The following is a 16693-nucleotide window of genomic DNA, read 5'->3' on the forward strand; positions in this document are numbered from 1 at the left end:
GAGATGACTTGTACTTTGATGGAATGGAATGCTTCTGTCTCAAAGTTTGCTGCATTGATATCGCGCTGTGTTAATGTGACGTGTGTTGGTCTGTAGCACTGCCCATTTCGGGGAAGCCAGCTAAGTTGACAAAACTTACTGCACAAGCTTCAGCACTGCCCTCGTCATGGAGGAAACTAGATGAAGTGTCTAGCACAAGCTGCATCACTGATAGCCTTCACACACTTGTGGATTGAGGGAAATCCACACAGGTCCCAGTTGATCCTTGGAAGCAGCAGTTGCATAAAACCTGACCACAGCTGTCACCTTGAGAACTACTGGGATAGGATGGTCACCCACCTCTTCAGGTCAGATACTAGCAGTTGGAATAGTTCTGCTCTGATGTATTATTAGCCTGTAGTGACATAAACCTCACTCATTTGGACCAATGGCATTGAGAATGATAGACTCTGGACATCCTGTAGAACTTCCACAAGCTGTGGGGACTTTCATCCGCAAATTATTCATATCGAGGCTATTTGTCAACTGCTGGAAGTTGCTCATGATTCTGCACTTGCTGGTGCATCTGTTTTCTTCTATTTCTCTGTGTCTTCATGACACCCGGTCTACAGCAATGATGACCTATTCTGTGGTGGGGTCTATAGGTCACTGCTCCAATGAACCAGTTGGAGGAACATCAAAAACAGGCTCTTATATACAATGCAGCCATTTTACATTTTAAGAGTACGCTGGCCAATACTTACAGTTCAAGTTGAGAGAAAATCATCTCTGTGCCCTTATGCAGCATATGCGATGCTGGATTGTCTTTGTGAATTTGGGTCCTCAAATGACACTTTTAAGGTTGTCTGTGATGACTTCTCTCTCGTTGACATGACTATTTATCAATCTGTAATGACAAAAGACAAAGTAAGGTTGCTTGTGACCAGGATTTGTATTTCTCACTGTTGGAAACTACATGCATTTCACATGCAAGGTATTATTATTACCCTGTGTTGTGACAAGTGAATGTGATTTGCTTCCAGCTGGAGCTTGCGTGTGCAGACAGAGAAAGGTTACTTACTGTGGATCTGATTGCAAACATTTTGCATTTCTGTTGCATGTTTGTGATTTGAATGAGAGAGAAGGCAACACAAGTGAGTCACAGGCTTAGCCTTCATCTTCCTTTCTCTCTTTCATTCCCTGGTGACCTTGCAATACCCAGCTTCCACACATTGCGTCTTATAATCTTTCATTAATGTTCCTCTCTCAACATCACCTTTGAGCTTGGTCATGTGAAACATTGTGCTGCATCCCCCACCCCCACGTAATCATGTTCTTCAATGTACTGTTGTCATCCCCTTATCCTTAACTGATGTCATCTCTGCATCCCAGCATGCTGCCTCCAATTCCCTCAATTGACTTCCCAAATTGTCCTAGTGGCTCCTTGTAACATCTCTTGATTTTCATTTGAGCAAGCCCCAACTGTGACTGTGACCAAGCCCTGCTGACCAATGTGGATAAATAATCATGACTGAGTGACCAGGCCTCTGACTGATCTCTCCCCTGACGGGTCAGATCCCCTGACGGGTTTAACTCAAATTCCCAGACTGGTTGGACTAGACTTGCAGGATTAACTTTGTGCAGCCCTCTCAATTGGTAATCCATCACCTTCAACATTCACACCCTTTATAGTTGCTGAGCATTGTGTACCATTTCTAAGATGCATGGCAGCAATTCACAAAGGATACTTTGACAGCCCCTTCCAAATCTGCAACCTGTGTCATTAAGGGCAAGTGCAGTAGATTAGAATTATGTTTAGAATTACAGTTATTCTCACAGATGCTTGGGGATTGGAGGTTTGCACCAAGAAGTTGACTGGAGGAATCCTAAATGTATTCAATTGTCTCTGTTCCTGCTCAGCCATTGTTTTTAATTACAAGTGGCTAACTTCCATTTTGCCAATTCAGTATGCTTGTAACCTTGTATAAGTGAGTTGTTCGAGAGGAATTATGTATGGCTACTCCTTCTAAAATTCTGCCTGCACTTTTTTTTAACACTTCAGAGTGACTAAAACATGCTGATCTAGTCTAGCAGTAATTTGAAAAATATCATCTAGTATAATTTGAGAAATGACTGTAACCTATAGTTTGGTATCTGTTCTCAGCCATCAGAACGTGAGGTTTGTTTAAAAAAGAACTTGCAATGTAGTTTGGCTTGAGTTATTCTTTTACATGTAGTTCTTCATGAATATGAGTGTTAATGGGCTAGTTACCTGATGGGAGACGTGAAGTTATCTGCTACATGATTTTCATGCAGAGGATAGTACGTGTATGGAATGAGCTACTAGAGGATGTGGTGGAGACTGGTATGATTGCAACATTTAAAAGGCATTTGGATGGGTATATGAATAGGAAGGGTTTGGAAGGATGTTGGCTGGGTACTGAGGTGGGACTAGATAGGGTTGGGATATCTGGTCGGCATGGACCGGTTGGACCGTAAGGGTCTGTTTCCGTGCTGTACATGTCTGACTCTATGATGAAACAAGCAGTAGCAGCATGTACTGCTCTCATTGTAAAATAGAGCTTAATTTTCTTTCCCTTATATCAGAGTAGAAATGAAATCAGGAAACTTTGTTCCTTGCTGCATTCCCACTTGTGTTGTATGGTATACGAGGTTATTCCAAACTCATTACTCAGACTGACAGTGGGATTTCTGCAGTCCTTTGTTAACAAGTGAATCAGCAAAAAATGTGAAGTCGTCTTTTGAATTAAGATCATTATGAACTATTCTAGGAATGCTTTGGAGTATAAGGCTCTTTTTTGTGTGGAATGTTTTGATAGTTGCTCATTTTTGTTCCTTTATTGAGTAGGATAGTAGTAGGAGGAATAATGACAAACTTCAAAATGTATCTTTTGAAGCAAAACCAGAGAACAAAATTTTACTTATTAAGCTGTTTTCTTGATGGAAGCTTAATTCCCATAAATAAATTTATAATAAGGATGCACACTGATTCCTTTCCCTGCAAAAGTTTCACCATAATCAAACATTCAACATTGACTTTGCCAGATGATGTAAAGTAATATGAGCAGATCACTTCAGTTGAATTACTCTCTGTGTTTTATAAATCTTTTTTTCAAAATTAAGTACATGCAGATCATGATGAAATTTATATTTTCTTCCAAGTACCATGTTGTGAAGTTGTATCCAAGTCAGCAGATGATCTGTTCCTAGAATTCACTGATAGTTATTGTATTTTCTTTCTATGCTTGCAATTCCTTGCAGAAGATAACTTCTGTTCTGTTTCCTTTTGAATAGATTATATGAACCCAGGTCCTACGATTAGAATAGTCCAAACTAATAATTGGGTAGAAACTGATGAGGATTCCTTGTGCCATGATAGTTAACTGAAATTCCCACAAGGAACTGTATTGCTAATCATTTCATTGTTTTTTGGCAGTCATGCTTGAAAGAGGAACTCCGAGGTGGCCTTGGTTTACTATCTCATCCAAAGTGCAACACTCCCTCAGGTTTATACTGTTATGTTAGGTTATTATTATGTAGTCATGTCTTGGGAATGGTGCTTGAATCCACAATATCTGACTTGGAGGTGAGTCAACCGATCCAGATTGCTACTACGTTAAAAAAAAACCATGTCTCAGTGCTAGTTCAAGCCTTTTTGCATTTGTTGCAAAACATGAAATGTCTAGCAGATCCAATATTGATCAGCTTGATGATTGCTATTGGAAGCTCCACTTGCCAAGTTTACTGTGTTAAAACCTTCTGCCTATAATTTTGTGAAAATAAGGATCAGATGTTTATTTTGGTTCTGGAAAATTGTTAAATGCTTTCTATATTTTACTTGCCTTAATTATGGTGGTTCATTTTGTTGGAGTAACATCTGATTTGGCTCTGACACCTGAGTATACAATGCATTCTGTTTCTACACTAAACAACATTAGTTCCTTGCTTTGGTTTCTAGCAAAAGTTAAATTTGCCTAGATTATATCATTACTTTTTTTTTGCTAATCTAATTGAAGTTTTAAAGATTGGTTATATGGATCTGCAGTCATAGGAAGGTTGGCTACTAGCCCTTAGTTGCTTAATAACAAAACTGTTTTTTATTTCCATAATAGTTAATGATAACACTTTCTCAACTTTATTAATAATGCATTTGAAAGTAAGACTTCATTTTAGTTAGAGAAAAAAAACTCAAAAATTAAGTTACCTTATTTACATTGTCTCATGTGCCAGTTATTCAGTCTGAAGGCATAACCCATTAGTTCCCATACTCTTATTTCTTGTTTGGCAGCTGTGTTTCTCTATTCAGAATAATTTTGCTTGCCTTTTCTTGATCTGTTCATTACCTGAAGTACTTGCAAGCATTGTGAAAATGCGCACTAAACATAAGGATCTGATGGTGTGTCTTAGAATGTTAGAATAAAGCAGGCTGTGAGCCATCTACTGCTCCTGCACTATATTGTACCGAGAGTCTCACTATCCTATAGTAGAGAATAAGGTTATTTGGCCCATTGTATCTGTGCTGACATTTTAAGGTGCTATTCTATTAGTTTCACTCTAGTCTGTCAACATGGAATGTTGAGTTCTGAAGAGGGAATGTTGAGTTAAGACTTCAAAAATATTGTCGTCATTGATGCCTGTGGCACAGAAAATGGTCCTTCAGCCCATCAAGTCTGCACCTATTAAAACAAACTATTCAAATCCTGTTTTACACCACTTGGTCCATAGCCTTGACAGTATGGGTCGCCTGGTTACGTTTTTTCTAAACGATCCACACCCTTATTATATACTAGAAAGTAAACATGTGGATACCAGTACAAGTCCTCAAGTTATTGACCTATATGTTTGCTCAGACAAAGTTATGTTGTACTTTTAACTGTGTTCCCCGTGTCGCTTGTAGCTCTTATGATGTAAGGGTGTGTCTATATGTGTATTCTCCAGTCAATTGGATCAGCTAGACAATTCAATCCCGAAGTTTTCAAGTGTGTTAAGAGACAACACATTCACACATAGTATCTATTATTGAAAATCATCTTTGTACTTTATGCCATTATGTTACAAGTATCTATTATCAAACATTCTGGTAATAGGAACTTTACTGATGCAGTGATTTACAGTTGTCAAGGTTCTTTTGTTCATAGAATTTGTAGTTTCATAGCATTTTAAAAATTGGTCAAGGTCAGAATATTGTCCCAAGGTTAATTCAATTTAATAATGCTGGTTTTGTCAATTATCTGTAAGAGTTGAGAAATCCACTAATTCTTTGATCAAACAGAGACTTTGAAATTTGTTCTGTTACGTACATAAAACTTCTCAAACTTTGATTTTAAAGTCCTCCATACTGTGTTAGAAATGCTGCATGGATCCTCTACCACAACTCTCATTTTCTGTATCAAAATTAGTAATGCAATTTAATATTTTAATTTGTCTATTCGACTTGCAGTAAAGCTAGCTTGGTGTAAATGCAGTCCAAATCGCAGCGTGCAGTAACATCGGGAATCTGTTCATCACTAAGTACTTGAAGCATTTGTGAAAACGCACACTAAACATAAATATAACCCATTCGTGAACTTGATTCATTTTGTTTGTGGTTGCACTTTTTTTTGGTTTAAATATGAGAATCTGATCAATTACAAACCTATTTCATATGTAAGAGAAAGAAACTTTCAAAGATGTAGTCTGTGATATTTACCAAGCTTATTAAATGAGAAATGCAGCCTGTATATCAAGTGACACTGGCATGTGAAGTAATATGAAATTCTGCATTGCGTCCACCCCAAAATGTCCAAGTCTGTTGCTGAAATCCATTCTTAATCGTTGACCCAAATAAAATACATTGACTTTTCTACAATTATGAAGCCTTGTAGATTTTATCAGTTATTTAAATAGGATATTCTGATGTTTGCATCAGTTCAAAAAATTCCATAGGTTTTTGTTTTTACTTTAATAATTAGATATTGGAATAATATTCAGGCAATTGTCCCACTTTCTATTTGAGGTGGGAGTGGAATTCAGATGACAGGTTTTAGTTTAAACTTTGCTCTTGATGTCAATCACATTATCAAGACCTTTTTCATCCTGTTTTGTGGCTGATCTGACACCATTTGATTGAACATTTTTTCTGAACTTGTGTTGCTGGAAATAACAATTGTTGTTCTGTTGCATGACTCTCTCGTGATCAGCCCAGAGCACAATTGCCATAGGCAACCAAATGCATTTCAGTTGTCTATGTACTTTGCTTTCATTCCATAATTTCAAGCTAATTTTTGACAATAATCAAACTCTTTTTTTTCTTTCCATTTGGGTACTTCTATTTGAAAATTGGGATGTCATTTAACAACAGGAGCCAACCAAAGGTACGTTTGAATTTGTTTCTGCTCTTCTCAGTGTTAACAGAGACAGTGGAGTGATACAAATTTGCAGTATTATATATACCCACTACATTTAGAAAACAGATCATTGCAGTTCAGTGCAAAAAGTTGGTTGTGAGGTTTGATCCTTTCCATCAGAGACAAAATGAGAAATCTTATGGAGTATGTCTCACTTGCCTGAATGGGTACTGCTGAAACAATATTGAAGAAGTTTAGTGTCAACCAAATCAAAGCAGTTCTGCTTCATCAGCAGTTAATCCAGCATCTCAAATATCCTCTCCTCTCATTGCCAGTATGACTGCGGTTTATGCTATCTGCAGATGTACTGCAGCAAATCCCCAATATCTTGCAAACTCATGATCTTCACCATTTTAGAAGGACAAGGCGAGCAAGTGGTTACACCTCCAAATTTCCCTCTAAGTCATGCAGCATTCTGACCTGAACATATTGTATCATGTCTGTATTATTGCTGGGTTTAAATTCTGGAACTCTGAACTCCAAGCATTGTTGGGTATATTGATGCTGTAGTTCTACAAGTTGACAAACCATGCCCACCTTAAAGCAAATAAGGATGGTTAATAAATGTCATTGGCACCCATATCATAAACAACAAGAAAATTAATGAATATTTTGGTGTTGGAGTGTTATGGCTCCTATTCTAAGCCTATTACCTATTTCTCAAATGAATGCAGTACTAGGGAAGTATTATTCCACATTCTATTTCTCATAATGAATTTGCTGTTGAATGCCTGCATCCAAATATTAAACTGTCACCTTTTATTTACATATAGGCATCCTAGTTTTTATAAACTAAACAATTATTTCTCTGGAAGCTTCATGACATTACTTTACATTGTAACTTTACAATAAACAAAGTAAGAGTGAAAATTTCATTTCAGTTTTATCAGGTAGACCTGAAGGTTTATTAATTTAAATGGTGTTAGAGTTTATACAACAAGCTTTATGTTTCACTTGTGCACATACTAATAGATTTTGTTAATATTTTATTTACTCATTGCTTATTCTTCGGTAATCTGATACTCAATTCTTTGGCTCGGTATCGAACCTACAAGCACTGATGAACTTAAAAGTTTGTGTGCTCTGTTGTGTCGATAATTAGTACGTCATAGATTATGCTCGAGTTTCTAATCTACTTCAAGATTCCAATGTACATTTTTTTGAGCTGACCTTCTTTAATAACTGGATGAGACTCCTCTTGATAAAGTGATCAGACCGTGGTAAAGTTAGTTCTGATACTTAATTTCTCTATTGTCTTCAAAGTTCATTATTGCAGGAAAAGAAAATGCCTCAAAGGTCTCTTAAAAATCTGAAACAGGTGAAGTTAATCGTTTCATACGCTTGCTGTGCAGTAGCAACTCGAGCAATATTATAGAGTCATACGGCGTGGAAACAGACCGTTGGGCCAACCAGTCTAAAATTCGAAGCTAAAGTAGACTAACGTGCCTGCGCTTGGTCCATAGCCCTCCAGACATGTCTTATTCATGTACTTATTCAAATGTCTTTTAAATGTTATAACTGTGCCCGCATCCACCACTTCCTCTGGAAGTTCATTCCACACACAAACCACTGTGTTAAAAAAAGCCCTCATGTTTTGTTTTAATTTTTCTCCCCTTACCTTGAAAATATGCCCCATAATCTTGAAATCCCCCACCCCAGGGAAACTATACCTGCCATTTATAACCCTCATTTATAACCCTCATTATTTTATAAACCTTCATAAAGTCACTTCTCAATCCCCCTAGTCTCCAGTGAAAAAGATCCCAGCCTCTCTTTATAATTCCATTCCTGGCAATGTCCTAGTAAATCTCTTCTTAATCCTCTCCAGTTTAATAAAATTCTTCCTGTAACAGGGAGACCACAACTGGGCGCAGCACTCCAGAAGAGGCCTCATCAGTGTCCTCAACATAACGTCCTTACTTTTGTACTCAAAGGTCTGAGCAATGAAGGCAAGCCTGCTTCAATATTCTTCATTAACAGGATATTGTTTCCAAGCCCAAAAGATATTCTAGTCACCACACAAATGAGCAATGTAGTACATGAATATTAATGCTGATGTGATGCCGGCCATGTAGGTCATATGTCCCAGTGACTGATAGGTTGTATCAGTTATCAAATCCCTTTTGCTGTTTGGTACAGACTGCACTGCACCTGTCCATGCTGTCAAAACTCAGAACTATTAGGTGTGATTAGGCAGCAATCACTGAACAAACAGGCATGTGTCAAGAATTACACCAGCATCCAATTCAAGATTATCAGTCATTCTTGCAATATGGCTCGCTTACAGTTACTGGAAACAACATATTCATTCAGAAGACCTTGGTCTCATAGAATCATTGAATCCCTAGTGGAAGTGGGAAAAGGAAAAATGTACAAACTCTCACCTGAGGGTGAGAATCAAACCTGGGTCCCTGGCACCGTGATGCAGCGGTACTAACTACTGTGCCATCCTAACTATAGACAAGAAGAATTTGTGTGGCTTTCAGTTAAAAGCTATGGGATAACTGTCCCCTGATGCATTGGTTGAGGCAGTGTGCACTTGTCAACGAGGTATCATCCTGTTCCTCAATCAGTATAAATTCATGTTCCCTTTGAAATTGGGTATTCTTGCATCTGTTCTGACAAATGCAAGATGAAAAGCTTGACAGTATGTCTGTCTTTATTTCCAGTAATAATCAAGTTCTGTGTTACAAAGTGACTAAAATGAGTATTACTTTGGTCTTGGCTAATCTCCTGATTGGAGGGGGAATGGCCAAGATGAAGTGACATTTTGAATTTAAAATTGTGAATGGTACAAATCTAACATTTAAAAACTGCTGGAAATGTACAGCAGGTTAGTCCAATGAACACGAGAGAGAAGATTTCAGGTTGGATCCGTCAATCCTAGAATGAAAGGTCTTGGCTGTAACAGCTTTCAACTGAAATGCATTCTGTGCATTTAAAGCATGAAACTATATCTTAATCTTCCATTTTTATTTAAGACCTATATATATCATTTTAATTTTATTTTATTTTAGTATACATACAAAAAAAGTGGGCAGCACGGTGGCACAGTGGTTAGCACTGCTGCCTCACAGCGCCAGGGACCTGGGTTCAATTCCCGCCTCAGGCGACTGACTGTGTGGAGTTTGCACATTCTCCCCGTGTCTGCGTGGGTTTCCTCCAGGTGCTCCGGTTTCCTCCCACAGTCCAAAGATGTGCAGGTCAGGTGAATCGGCCATGCTAAATTGCCCGTAGTGTTAGGTAAGGGGTAGATGTAGGGGTTTGGGTGGGTTGCGCTTCGGCGGGGCGGTGTGGACTTGTTGGGGCCGAAGGGCCTGTTTCCACACTGTAAGAAATCTAAATCTAAATGTCCTTTCCAAGACCAATCTGAAATGTATGCTGACCAAGTTTTTTTTCCCCTTTTTATGTACGTAGGTTTTTGCATATGATCACTGCTTTTGGTCAATGGATGAGTCCGTTAAGGAGAAATATGCAGGTATATTGCATTTATTCTACAGTAAAGCTTTAAGGAATTAATATGGTGTCTGTGAGATATAGCTTGCTTGTGATATAAAGCTAATTTTTAGTTATCCTTTCGCCACCTCCTGTTTGTTTGGGTCCTTCTGCCTCTGACACCATTTGAGAAGGTGAAACAGTGACCACATGGGGATTTGGAACAAGTACTGGGAAGTGTGGGGTCAGAATAGGAGCTTATCTTCCGGATTGTATCGAAATGGCATTTCATCTTCTTGCTCCCTAACTACTTCTGTTAACCTCTGATGTCAGGAACTTGCTGTATTCACTTAATAATTAAGACGTTGGTGGCATAGCAAGGTGAAAAGCAAGAATTCATCTCTTTTACTCTTTATATTGAAGCCTTGTCTGTCACTTTTCATCCACTTGAAATTATTCATAGGTTACAAACTCTTACTTAACTCACAATATATGTGCACAGGCTGACCAGGCTTAGGCTAGTGTGATGAAATAATAAATGTGGTTTATTTATTTGACTATATCAAGGCCTTTTTCATATTGAGTAAGAACTATTGGACACCCTGATCACTTTTCTAACTCTTGGCATCCACAAAGGGACAATTAAAATACCTAGCATGAAGTGCATTGGTGTCTGTTCTTTTTCTTTCATTCAAAAATGTTGTTCCAACTGTTCTGCTGTTTCAAATGCACTGACACATATTGAGTATAGTTTGGAAGATGCTGGTAGTCTACTTGAGTGCCACCTGAATGGTGATTCTTTGTATGTGTACCTGGACAATGATGAGGATAGCATTGCAGCTGAATCTACTCCTGGTAGCCCCTCACCATCCATATGTGCATTCATCATTGCATAACTGCTGCTGGGAAGTGTGAAATCCAGAATAAGGTCAAAGTTGCTGAAGAAATGCAGCAGATCAGGCAGCGTCTGTGGAGAGAAAAAACAGTAACTTATTGGGTCCATTGGAGTTGCCAGAAGTACCCGCTTAAGATTTACAGTCCTGTCCTACAATGTGTTGACCTCATTAAGTGCACATTTGTACTGCTACTTATCAGTATTATTCTTCATTTTATATAACTGTACAGTTATTTCCATTTTTTTCTCTCCTCCCTTTTTCTTCATTCTAGGTCAAGACATAGTGTTCAAATGTCTTGGTGAAAATTTGCTGCAAAATGCATTTCAAGGATACAATGCTTGTATATTTGCTTATGGACAGACTGGTAAGAAATTTCAATCGTGTATTTCTTTAAATGAATGTAACTTGTAAAACATTGTGCAATTACCAGAGCAGCTTAGCTGTCATGAAGTTCTAGCTAAATATCTTACAGTCAAGTGAATAAATGTAAATATGATTTAACAGGGATCCTTGCAAGCTTTTACTATAGATCGTTCTGATCTGATGTTACTTCTGTCAAATAGATGCTGCTTAAACTGATGAAAATGGGGCAGCACGGTGGCTCAGTGGTTAGCAATGCTGCCTCACAGCACCAGGTCCCAGGTTCGATTCCACCCTCGGGCAACTGTCTGTGTGGAGTTTGATCATTCTCCCCGTGTCTGCGTGGGTTTCCTCTGGGTGCTCCAGTTTCCTCCCACTGTCCAATGATGTGCAGGTCAGATGAATTGGCCATGCTAAATTGCCCATAGGTTAGGTGCGTTAGTCAGAGGAAAATGGGTCTGGGTGGGTTACTCTTCGGAGGATTGGTGTGGGCTTGTTGGGCTAAAGGGCCTGTTTCCACACCATAGGGAATCTAAAAATAAGACAAAGACAACTATATTTCAGACTGCTCTATTTTCCATAGTGTTTGGAAGAGTGAAACTGAATTTATTTAGTGTTTTAATACCTTATTAATTACCTATTTCCTGTTAGGCTCAGGGAAATCATACACAATGATGGGTTCAAAGGACAAGCCAGGTTTGATCCCCCGATTATGCAGCAAACTATTCGAGCGAGCATTGCAAGAGGCCAATGAGGAACAAACTTTCACTGTTGAAGTGTCATACATGGAAATCTACAATGAAAAAGTCCGCGACCTCCTTGATCCAAAAGGGTAAGTGAGAGAAAATAAAGGTGAAGAGCAAGCGTGCTTAAATCTGGAAGTGGAAGTCATTTTGTTGGGTATGCATTAACTTTAATTCACCATTGACCATTTTTTCAACGAGGAGAAAGTGAGGACTGCAGATGCTGGAGATCAGTAGAGAGCGTGGTGCTGGAAAAGCACAGCAGGTCAGGCAGCATCCGAGGAGCAGACGAATTGGCGTTTTAGGCACATGCCCTTCATCAGGAATGAGGCTTGTGGGCCAGGGTCTCCGATAAGCTGGAGGGGGATGTGGCTGGGGGGAAGGTAACTGGGAATGCAATAGGTAGATGAAGGTTGGGGAGAAGGTGATAGGTCGGAGAGGAGGGTGGAGTGGATAGATTGGAAAGACGATGGACAGGTCAAGTGGGCGGTGCTGAGTTGGAGGCTTGGGCCTGGGATAATGTTTGGGGGAGGGTGTGGGGAAGAGGTGGGGAGGGAATGATGAAACTGGTGAAATCTACATTGATCACATGTGGTTGCCGGGTCCCAAGGCGGAAGACATTGGTGACTAGGGCTTGGTCATGGAGGAGGCGCAAGACCTGTATGTCCTTGGTGGAGTGGGAGAGGGAGTTTAACTGTTCAACCAAAGGGCGGTGGGGTTGATTGGTGCAGGTGTCCCAGAGATGTTCTCTGAAACGATACGCAAATAGGCGTCCTGTGTCCCCGATGTAGAGGAGACCACATCGGGTGTAACAGATACAGTAGATGACGTTTGTGGAAGTACAGGTAAATTTGTATCGAATGTGCAAGGACCTTTGGGGCCTTGGAGGTGAGGGGGAAGGTGTGGATGCAGGTTTTGCACGTCCTGTGGTGGCAGGGCTGGTTGGGATTGAGGGGTGGTGTGGGGAATCTGTTAAGGGAGCCACAGAGGGAATGGTCTCTCCGGAGTGCTGATAGAGGTGGGGAGGGAAAAATATCCCTCATGGTGGGGTTTGTATGTAAGTGGTGGATGTGGCAGAGGATGGTGCGATGTATTTGGAGGTTGGTGGGGTGGAAGGTGAGGACCAGAGGGGTGGGGTTCATGGGCAGAGTTGCGGGAAGTGGAGGAGATGCACTGGCGGGCATCGTTGACCATGTGGGAGAGGAAATCGCAGTCTATGAAGGAGGGGAGGCCGTGTTGGATTTTCTGTGGTGGAATTGGTCCTCCTGGAAACAGATGTGGCAGAAGCAGAGGAATTGGGAATAAAGGATGGCATTTTTACAAGAGGCAAGGTGGGAGGTGGTGTAGTCCAGGTAACTCTGGTAATTGGTGGGGTTGTAGTAGATGTCTGAGATTAGATGGTTGCCAAAGGTGGAGGCAGAGAGGTCCAGGAAGGGGAGGGAGGTGTCTGAGATAATCCAGGTGAATGTGAGGGTGGGGTGAAAGATGTCAGTGAACTGTTCAACCTCCTTGTGGGAGCACGAGTTAGTGCCGAAACAGTCATTCATGTACAGAGGAAAAGGTGGGGGATGGCACTGGTGTAGTTGTGGAAGATGGACTGTTCCATATATACGACAAAGAGGCAGGGATAGCTGGTGCCTATGTAGGTGTCCATGGCTACCCTTTTGGTTTGGAGGAAGTGAGAGGATTGGAAGGATTTCTTCCACGTGGCAATTTTCTGTCTCTTTACACCTCGTGATGTGTGTCAACAGTATTAATTTTTCTTCTTGCATGGATTAAACTTTATTTGGTCTCATTTGTTGACACTTCAGTTGAGATATACTTTTTGATCATGATTTCTTCAGCAAGATTTGCACAATGGTGCTAGGGCTGGAGGATTTGAGCTACAGGGAGAGTCTGAATAGGCTGTGGCTGTTTTCCCGCAAGTGTTGGAGGCTGAGGGGTGACCTGATAGAGATTTATAAAATCATGAGGGGCAAGGATAGGGTAAATAGACAAAGTTTCCCGCCCGGGGTGGGGAAGTCCTTGTTGCAATTAGAGAGGTGGGGTTCAAGCACGGAAGTGTGGCAAGTAGAGGTGTACACACCCTGGCTCGTGTGCTCACATGTGCCGCCTCCCGCCCTGGTTCGTGTGAAATGCTATCCCTTATTCCCAATTTCTCCCCTCCCATGTGGTGGATAATGCCCTCCAGCGTATTTTCTCCACTTGCCATACCTGCAACCACAAGGACAGAATCCCTCTGGTCCTCACCTTCCACCCCACCAACCTCTGTATACATCACATCATTCTCTGCCATTTCCATCACCTACGAACAGATCCCACCATCAGGGAAAAATTTCCCTCCCCACCCCAATCTGCATTCTGGAGAGACCATTCCTTCCGCGACTCCCTTGTTAGGCACATGGCCCCCTACCAACCTTCCCCGCCACCACAAGAAGTGAAAACCTGTGTCCACACCTCTCCCCTTACCTCCATCCAAGGTTCCAAAGGATCCTTCCACATCTGACAGAGATTTACCTGTACTTCCACACATGTCATCTACTGTGTCCATTGCTCCTGATGTGGTTTCCTCTACACTGGGGAAATAGGATGCCAACTTGTGGATCGTTTCAAAGAACATCTCTGGGACGTGCGCAGTAAACCATCTCACCATCCCATAACCAAACATTTCAACTCCACCTTCCACTCTCCAAAGGACATGCAGATCCTGGGCTGCCTCCATGCCAAATCCTAACCACTTGATGTCTGGAGGAAGAATGCCTCATCTTCTACCTTGGGATCCTTTCTGGAGATTGATATCATAAAGCACCTACTTCCTTGGAGGTGCTGCATGCATACTCTTTATTCCATCATGGAATGAATGTGTTGGTTTTACTGTCCAACTCTAATTCTGCTTCAGGTGGAGATGAGCTACTTTTTTGAACCTCATACCTCTAGTTTCATCACGTTTTCAATTCATATTATGTAAAGAACCAGAGAATCTCATCACTGCATATGACTTTTCTCTTAATGCGGACTGGAGTGTGGCTTAAACAAATCCTGTCTTTAGCCATATTTATCTCTTGACATTAGAAGAAACTTATTTTAGTGGGTTGTGTGAGGATGAATAATAGGTGAGAATACCCTGCTTGATGGAGAAGATAAAGTAAGCAGTATTTTAATTATCTTATTTCCTCACATATCTGCCTGTAGCATCATGTGCGACGAAAATCCAGTCAGCCACAACGGGCCAATGAGCCTCCTGCACTGATGAGAATAATGAGATTCTTTGGTTTTTTACATAAGATGAATTGAAAACATGTGGTGAACAACAGGTATGAGGTTCAAAAAAGCAGCTCACCTCCACCTGAAGCAGAGTTAGGGTTGAACAGTAAAACCAATACATTCATTCCATGATGAAATAAAGAGTATGCATGCAATAGAACAGTTTTACAGAATATATTCTAAGACATGCCATCCCATTGGTCAGCCACCCCATTTCAATTGCTACATTCTAACCAATGTGCAATTAACAATTTGCATTAGAAATGGTCCAGAGAAGCTTCAAAATGGTGAACTAAGAAAATAAAATTAGAAACATTTCAGAGTTTTGATCTCCTGAATGAAAAGTTCTTTCTTTTTCTTGATTGAAGGGGAACATTATGGCATTGGTTCCACTTTGTAAAGTGCATCATCAGCTGCTCAAAATGCAGACCTTGCAGTCACAATATTGTTTCATATCCATCAGCACTATTCTAATATGAAACCAAAGATACAAATACAATTTGTTTCTCACCTGAATTTTAAAAACTTTTATTTTGTTATACATTTTTGCATACTTGTTTTATAGGAGCCGACACACTTTGAAGGTGAGGGAACACAAAGTTTTAGGTCCATATGTGGACGGTCTGTCCAAACTGGCTGTGACAAGCTACAAGGTAAGGAACATAATTAATCAAACTGTGTAAAACATGATTGTGTGGGTAGCAACTTCTAAAATGTAGCAGAAGTAAGGTTTTCAAGTGGTTGGTGTAACCAGTGTTTTGGTTTGTGGTAACAATTGAAGTCGCTACAAAAAAAATTACTACTTTATTCAAAGCCTTCAGTTTAAAATTTAGTGGTTAAAAATCTTAATTTATGCTATTGGATTTTATTGCCAACATGACAGATTGTTTTATGCACACGCTATTGCTTGAGGTGTTATTTACTATTGTTTTGGTTGAAGGAAATGGCTGAACGGTTGTAAATATTCTTGGAAACAATGCTGACTTTGTTTTAATTTTCAACATGCTGGAAGTTTTTGACAACTGAAATTTGGAGAAACTTTGGTTTTCATCTTTTACTTTTCTTCTTAAACCAAAGTTAATTCAGTTACACTTGCTCTCCTCTATTCCCTACCACCAAGTAAATTTAAAAATAGCATATTGTGGGAGTCTCCCAAGTTTTGTCTCTGAAGTTGCGCACCTTTCTGACTTGGGTGTATATTGTTGTTTCCTTCTAATCTACAACATACAACTCTTAAGGGGTGCACCAACAGAGAGACCCAGTGTTTGGGCAACAGGATCTTGTTGGTGGTATGTCATTCTACACATGACGTAGGGTCCAATATAATGCATTAAAATAGTTGAAATTTTGCCAAGCATGCAAAGAAGTTTTAGACTGGACTTGACTTGCAGCTGCTGTCTAAGCTTCCCCAGTTTTCTTAAAGATGTGACTAAGATGCTTTCAACATAAAGTGACAAAATTCCTAAATGCAGCATATGGAGATAACACATTATCTGCAGTACACCACTCCAAGTATTATATTTCTCTCCAGGTCTGGCAGTATCTGTGGAGAGAAAGCAGAATTAACATCTTGGGTCTAGTGACTCCTCTTCAGAATGGACTGTAGCTG

At 40.2% G+C, this 16693-nt stretch overlaps 1 protein-coding gene across 2 annotated transcripts in view; it reads left to right on the forward strand.

Moving 5' to 3' along the window:
- The window catches only part of LOC140482765 (kinesin-like protein KIF13B), a 189217-nt gene that overhangs the window by 84377 nt on the left and 88147 nt on the right, over positions 1 to 16693 (forward strand). For both annotated transcript variants that reach the window (XM_072580355.1, XM_072580356.1), the window contains exons 3-7: positions 6341 to 6353; positions 9804 to 9864; positions 10989 to 11081; positions 11729 to 11909; positions 15650 to 15737. In XM_072580355.1, the coding sequence (XP_072436456.1) occupies positions 6341 to 6353; positions 9804 to 9864; positions 10989 to 11081; positions 11729 to 11909; positions 15650 to 15737 (436 nt within the window). The remainder of the gene's footprint in view (positions 1 to 6340; positions 6354 to 9803; positions 9865 to 10988; positions 11082 to 11728; positions 11910 to 15649; positions 15738 to 16693) is intronic.

Source organism: Chiloscyllium punctatum, chromosome 11, assembly GCF_047496795.1.
Source record: "Chiloscyllium punctatum isolate Juve2018m chromosome 11, sChiPun1.3, whole genome shotgun sequence".
Classification (NCBI taxonomy): Eukaryota; Metazoa; Chordata; class Chondrichthyes; order Orectolobiformes; family Hemiscylliidae; genus Chiloscyllium; species Chiloscyllium punctatum.